Below are 7,517 nucleotides of genomic sequence, written 5' to 3' on the forward strand. Positions count from 1 at the left end.
CATATACCCGTTCGAACTCGTTCAGCCAGTCTCTGAATTTCTTGGCCTGCGCGACATTGACTGGCAACAGGCCAAACTTCGCTAGATGGGATTCCTGGGCGGGTGAGATTAGAGTTGAGGGCCGACTCGTGGGGTCGCCCTCTATAATTACTTCTAAACTTGCCAGTAATTCTGTAAATATTGCAAATTTACCTTTAATTTGTTTATTTATAAAAATGCATCCACATATACAGATATATGCATCAGATTTACATTACTCTTTGCATTTCCTACATCCGCTATTAGTTGATTAATTTGTATATTTATGAAAATATATCTTTTTATAACTTAAATTACTCTGTGCAGTTGTTAAGTCGCCAATTGAGTCACGAGCATTGAACAAACGAGGTTTTGGTTGAGCATTTATCAAATTTCCAAGCGCTAGTCTCGGACGAGTCGAGAAGCGCGATCGCTTGGAAGTAGATGGACCTCCCTGATATTCCTGCTGGTCGTGGTCGTCGCTTGTGATGTCCATGGTTTCGAGTGACCTACTCGTCCCAGATTGATTCACCTCAACAGAATCAAGTCCTGCATTCGAGGACTGCAACAGAATTAATTAAATTCAGATTTATTACTGAATTGATTAGAATAAATTGAAAAAATGTACACATACATTGTTGTTACCTGTCGTGAAACTGTAGCTGGTTGTGTAGAAGCGGGAGGGGTTGGTTTGAAGAACTTTGTAATTTTTTGCAGTAAACGACCATCTTTAGTTATTTTAGGTCTTGGTTGTTGCTTTTTTTCGAATTGGATTTTTTAGGAGGCATAGTGCAAGTCCTGTCTTTATATCAAATTATTTGAGCCAATATTGTCTAATTCCAAACAAATAATTAATTATTTCTATGAAATTTCGTAAAAAAAATTATAATTTCTGGAGAAATATATTGAGAGAGGTCTGCTCTGCTCCCTCGTGACTGTGGGAGAGAGTGCTGGGAGTGGTGGAAGGAGCCCGCTCACAGAAAAAAACGTTTTGTGCGCAGGTACAATATCAAAACATCGACATTTTGTGTTCACTCATTTTCAAGCTCAATGTACATATGTAATGAAAACAGATATGGAGTTGGGATGAGTAGCGCATATTATACGGGAAAAGATGTTTTAAATGATCAGTTTGAGAGGAAATTTATTCAGAAATTTGCAAGTTAGATTCTATAGACCTTGGTAAAAAATTAATTGACTAGTAGTCACATACAAAAGGCGTCTAGACATATTTTGCACAAATTCTCAATTAAATATCCCTGGCGAGGAGTTGAATCTTGACCTGATTTTTGGTAGACTACAAGATAATACTCTCAAAAAGATATCTTTAAAATTTTAGGGCGATAGCTTCACAAATGCCCCCTCCAGTGCCCCTAGAGTGGGAAGGTGCCAAAACCACACTTTCCAAACTTAATTGCTCATATGGCTTGATAACCAAAGAGGTCAGAGGTCGAAAATTGCTATTGTTATAACCCCAGATAATTATTGTATCTAATAATGAAAGAATCCGTAATGAATTAAATTATGTGGGCCCTCCAACATCGCTAATATTTTGCCTCAAAAAGCGATCAATCGGAGCTTGCACGGGAAAATTGACCTGCTGACCTTGAAAGCGGACCCACTGGGTCAAATGAAGATAGAGGATAAAGCTGGAAGTGCCCTAAGTAATATTTAGTGAAACAGTCAACATTTTGGGTAACCAGTTTTGGAGAAGGACCCGAGCTAATCAGCTGACGCGGAATCTTGAAAAACGCGTAAACTAATTTGGAAAATTAATGGTCAAATATTGTTGAAAATAAATTTTGATAACTTTTTTGTGTCCCCTGTCGCAGAACTATTTCCCCTACAAGGTACAAGTGACAAAATAATAAAATAAATGCGTTTTGGCCAGTCAAACTATTTCTGAAGTTCGACCCCGATAACGACGGGAACTTTTCCAACAATTTTATAGGGTTTGATGAAAACTCGTTTCGTGGGGTGTAACCACTTATCAAAATTTTGTCAAAAGTATTTACAATTGAATATACTATACGTTCCTTGGATAAAAACAGCGTTAGGGATTTTTAGCATCAAAGTCGTAAAATGTGGGGGCCTTAAAAGTGGAAGAGTTGCGTTAAAGAGCGCATTTCATTTGGGCAAATTTAAATTTAGACTACAATACGGACTTAAAAGATAAGCATGAGATAAAATTGGTTTTATATAGTGAAAAGCATGCTAAGTCCCTTCATAATAGTCGCAAAGACGATTTTTGCATCAGGACGGCAGAAAAAAATCTTTCGTTCAACGCCGTTTTATAAGAACACTGGTTTGGAAAACTAAAAAAGGACACCCTGGCAAATTTGATCTTGCCTCATGTCCCAGAGTGCACACAACCGGATATGTTCACCTATAGTTTGAGACATGGGCTTTCATATAAAAAACGTTAGAAATCTCCACCACAAAAAAACCATCGCATAATTAAATTTTGAATTTGTGCAAACTATGTCTGGACACCTTTTGTATCGGCATGTTGTCAACTTGGTGTTGATTTTCCTGTGTGTGAAAATGAGTAAGTATTTCTCGACATAGGTTGTCCGACATAGTGCAATTGCTTTGTTTGAAATTTGATTCTTGCAGAGTATATTGACCTGGAATAAATTGTTGCATGGGTATCTAATTTTGTGTCATATTACACTGACAAGGGACACTCACGAAATGTCGTTTGAGTCCAGGGTACCCACTATGTTTTTCAGAATCTACTAGGACCCCAAATGAAGGATCCATTCATATTTCCGTGTAAAACACAGGCCGCGGCGGATTGACTACTATCCGACCTGTTCATATTACAGCCTTGGATTACTTTCAAGCCAGAATTATGTCAAATGATACTCGATTCTGGGAGAACAGCTATCTATTTTATGCCTTAAATAGGATGGAAGAGATTAAAGTTAAAAACAAAATAGCGATATGTGGACAAATGCAAACAATCAACCAAAATGGCGAAAACCAAGCTGAATATCCTGGATTGACCAATGTTCATCTCTATATGTCTGCTATTCGAGGGAGTGCGTCCTACTGGAAAAGTTACACGGGGGACCTGATTGCAATGATTGCGCAGCGAGGAATACCAACCATTTTTCTAACCGTATCCTCAGATGATCTTAATTCGACCGATTCTCTTTGTGGGCTGCTGTTTGCCGATGCGATGCGTGGGAATGGTGACAATGAAATCCTCACACGGCTACGCCAACAAATAAAATCCAAAAATTACGAAGAAATAAAGAGCACGTTGAAAATCTTTAGTTATGAAAAAAAGTCAGATCTGTTAAATCGTCATCCTGTACAAGCTGCGAGGCACTTCAACCATCGAATAAACAATTTCATAACTCTTCTTAGGAAATGCGGCAAAGAAATTTTTGGCCATGAAGTTGACGATTTCAGCTATCGAATAGAGTTTCAAAATAGAGGCTCGGCTCATCTTCACATGCTACTTTGGCTCAAAGACGCTCCAACTAATTACAGCTCAGTTGAAGGCAAAATTCTTATCGATTCAAATATGTCGTGCAGAATTCCAGAAGATGATGAAGAACTCAAATCTCTCGTCCTCAAGTATCAGCAGCATAAGCATACAAAAACATGCTTTCCGCGTACACAGTTCTGTCGTTTTGATTTTCTAAGGAAAGTGTCAAAAGAAACAATAATCCTGGACGAAGACGACATTAACCGGAACAAAGGCCGATTTTATGTTCTGAAGCGAGATGAACATGAAACCTACATTAACAACTACCACCCAACTCTTTTGAAAATATTAAAGTGCAACATGGACATACAATTTGTTACAGATGCAAATGTAATCGCCTACTACATTGCGAAATATATTAGTAAAGCTGAGCCCACCGATATTCAAGATGAAATCCAGAGAATTGTCCAACAAATGCAATCCAACTCAAGGGCATCCTATTATCAAATGGCAACAAACATCGCTATGGAAATAATGAACAGAAGACAAGTTAGTGCACCCGAAGCTGCCTATCGTTTGTGCCACCTCAAACTTAGACACAGTTCACGAGGATTCGTTTTTGTTCCAGCATATTTACCAAGCAAAAGACTCCATTTAATTCAAAAAGAAACAATTGGGAACGCAAACGTAAAGATGGGATTAAGCATAATCGAGAAATACTGTATAAGACCTAGAGAATTAGCTGATATTTGTTTGCTTGAGTTTGCTGCTACATATGCCGCTGTTAAGAAAGATACGAGTGAAGAAGATCTAGACGATGACGATGAGGTGAAACGTGAACAATTTACATCCCAAAATATCCGTCTAACCAATGGCACATTAATGAAAGTGAGAGAAAAACCAGCTATTGTTAAATACCCTAATTTTGATGCTCTAAGTCAACCTGACGAATACTACTACTGCTTGCTGCTTCTGTATTATCCATTTTCAAATGAGGAAGAGATCACCAGTGGATTTCCGACAATAATTGACGCCTTTAAAGAAAAGAGTTCTCAATTCAGAAATTCGTCTCACGCGACTTTTTTACGTCCTAACCTGATGCAAGAAATTGACAGAGCCTTGATCCGGATACAAAACTTTGAAGACCCGCTTACACCTGTGATCGAAGGAGAAAATTATGGATGCGATCTAGAAGAAGATGGAGAAAACATGCCTGACGCACAAGAACTATTTCAACCATTGAATGATATAGGCAATTTGCGTGACCGTTTCCGAACTTTGTCTGAGGAGCAGAAAGAAGTTTTCCTCAAGGTGAAGAGTACACTAGATGAAATTGAACATGAGCAGCTCTTGGGATTCATCTCTGGATCCGGGGGCACAGGAAAAAGTTATTTGATCGACACCATTGCATTTTTAATTGCTTCTTATTCCTTAAATGGGAACAATCTCCTCCTGAAAGCAGCACCCACCGGTATGAGCGCCCTTAACATCAATGCGACAACAATTCACAGAGCCTTCAAACTTCCTGTTCAACGAGGATTTATTCCAGCATACACCCCACTCAAAAGTCAACAAGTTGAAGAGTTACGAGCAGCCTTAAAGCATGTAAAGTGGGTGATAATCGATGAAATATCCATGGTCTCATACCAAAATTTACGTACTATCCATTTACGTCTTTGCGAAATTACAAACAACGAAGGGGCTTTTGGTGGATTAAATGTCCTTGTGCTGGGAGATTTAATGCAGTTCCGACCAATCAATGCTTCCTGGATATTTAAACCACCTGCAAGTTACCTACATGAGGTAAATCTGTGGAAGCTCTTTAAGTTTTACGAATTGTACACAAATCATCGTCAAACGGGTGATACGCGGTACCTGGAACTTTTGGAGCGACTTAGATTTGGCCAGTGCACTAAAGACGATTTAAGTCTTCTGCAGTCCCGAATTTTTGATTGTAATGATGCAGAGGATTCTGAGCTGTTTACACGGTTTTCTGACGCACTTGCACTCTTCCCAAACACGGCCGATGTTAACAAATTTAACGCTGAAAGAACAGAAGCTCTAAAGCAGGAATTGGCAAAAGTTAACAAGAAAACTTATACAATCCGAGCAAAGGACACATATGCTGCAGGACTGCATTATGATGAGCCATGCCCTGAACGATTGATTCCAAGGGAAGAAAGGCTGACTGCTGGGATACCAACAAATATCGAAATTGGCATAGGAAGTCGGATCATGCTAAGGCGAAATTGGAGTTTATCTGATGGTAACTGTTGTTTACCAGCATGTTCATGATAAGTTGGTGGAGCATTTAATTCTTAACTGCAGGTTTAGTCAATGGCAGTGTTGGAACGGTGGTGGGAATAAAGTGGACTGCACTTAGGGATGAGCCATTGCAGCCAGGTGACCTACCGGATTGTTTGATTTGACGGGAATATGGGAGGGCGTAAAAAAGATATCAACGGATTTGTAGGAGTGGAATGTTCGACCTTCGAGTTTCCTGGTATGGTTTCTTGCATCTTGAATAAATGCTAAATATATACATATCTATCAAGACTATCAACAAATTTGAATCCAGGAAATCGGAAAACTCTAATTAAACGAAGAGCATTTGCCATTGTTCTCTGCTGGGCTCTCGTTTTTCACAAGTGTCAAGGACTAACAATTCATTTCGCTAGCATTGATTTATCCAAAAGACAGTTTGCTAAGGCCATGTCATACGTCGCCTTAAGCCGTCTCAAGTCTTCTGGTGGTCTACGCATGATTGGTTTAAACGAGAAGAATATCCTAACGCTTAAGAAAAATGCATCTCCTTGTGATGAGGACGAAGATCTTTACCGGCTCCGCTTGATGAAAATTGGAATGCGGGATTCTGAATTTGAAGATTTGTTGAAGTGGATCGTAGAATATCCTATTTGTATAACTTGTAAAAATTGGGTGCGTGCTTGCTTATGCAAACAAGCTATGCGGCAAAACCGCTGAAAATTTCTATTTTTTCATACCAAATATGAGTTATGGATTTTAATTTTAGAAATCGCGCCATATCTTAAAAACCAAGGCTTATTTCGAAAAAGTCAATCAGTCGAGGGCACTAGCCGGGACCTTCCCCAATACGATCCCGTTTAGTTTAGGTTACCAAAATGTATCGTCTAGGCTGTAGCTCAGTGGAGAAATTGGTAGCCGAAATTGCAAAATTTTTCGGAAATTTGAACTTACCGCCTGTACCTAGCATTATTTCGAAAAAATTTTCGAGTAAATATTATAGATAATGCGGTTATGAACATATTTGCTATTACATACAACTTTGTGTTATGCACCCAATTCATTCAGCGAAACATTTATGATTTCGAAACCGAAAAATCGGTTTTTATTGAATTTCTTGAAAATGGTTCAAGATACCATGAATTAGAAAAAAGTCATTTTAAAACTTTTCGAGAGGCATCTAATGCACTTTACGGCATCTCTTTACGCCCAACCGTTTTTTTGTACGAGCCCCCGACATTTCCCATAAGAGTGCCTGACAACATACTATATGTTCCACATATAGCGCCAAATGTCTCAGGTTGCCCCGACATTTGAGCTTATGGTGGAAAAAATAGAAAAACGATAACAAATTTGTATTTTGAAGTTTCGGGAAATTGTAACCGCCGTTAATTAAACTACCTAAATTGCAATAAAATTCCTCGTTTCTGAAAAATATTTTGATGCGACATTTATTGCCCCAATAACAAGGATTAAATAAATACATCCCAAAAAAACGGGAAATCTTAGTGAGGCGTGTGGAACAACAAGGAATAAATAAAATATTTTTTGGGTAGGTTGGGTAATTTTGGCATCACCGTCGGTCTGTTTTGTACTGGATGTGTACATACAGTATTTTTTCTTTGCAAATTAATAACAAATCATAACGGTTTATGACGTTGCAAATATAAATTAAGTAAATGAGCATCTAGTTAATTTTGAACAGGGTTACTGCCAAATTAATCAGCTCATATCATAAAATAATGAAAGAGTAAAAATAAAGGCGCAAAAGAACAAAAACAACGTATTAAATTTTTAT

The 7,517-nt window shown here is 38.3% G+C and overlaps 1 protein-coding gene across 1 annotated transcript; it reads left to right on the plus strand.

Annotated features, from left to right (window-relative positions):
- Positions 1–2,872: 2,872 nt before the first annotated feature.
- On the plus strand, positions 2,873–6,617 carry LOC110842421. The gene is made up of 4 exons (XM_022088169.1): positions 2,873–5,723; positions 5,786–5,860; positions 6,036–6,394; positions 6,489–6,617. The coding sequence occupies exons 1-4, from the start codon at positions 2,873–2,875 to the stop codon at positions 6,615–6,617; spliced, it is 3,414 nt and encodes a 1,137-aa protein (XP_021943861.1).
- The last annotated feature ends 900 nt before the right edge of the window (positions 6,618–7,517 follow it).

The sequence above is a fragment of the Folsomia candida genome, unplaced genomic scaffold (assembly GCF_002217175.1).
Source record: "Folsomia candida strain VU population unplaced genomic scaffold, ASM221717v1 Fcan01_Sc001, whole genome shotgun sequence".
Taxonomy (NCBI): domain Eukaryota; kingdom Metazoa; phylum Arthropoda; class Collembola; order Entomobryomorpha; family Isotomidae; genus Folsomia; species Folsomia candida.

What these genes read in the sequence shown, in the direction of transcription:
- LOC110842421 (XM_022088169.1), top strand. Translation starts at nt 2,873, where the DNA reads ATGTCAAATGATACTCGATTCTGGGAGAACAGCTATCTATTTTATGCC. An exon ending in GGATGAGCCATTGCAGCCAG is followed by an intron (nt 5,861 to 6,035) that starts GTGACCTACCGG and finishes ATTTGAATCCAG; the next exon opens with GAAATCGGAAAACTCTAATT. An exon ending in GTATAACTTGTAAAAATTGG is followed by an intron (nt 6,395 to 6,488) that starts GTGCGTGCTTGC and finishes TTTTAATTTTAG; the next exon opens with AAATCGCGCCATATCTTAAA.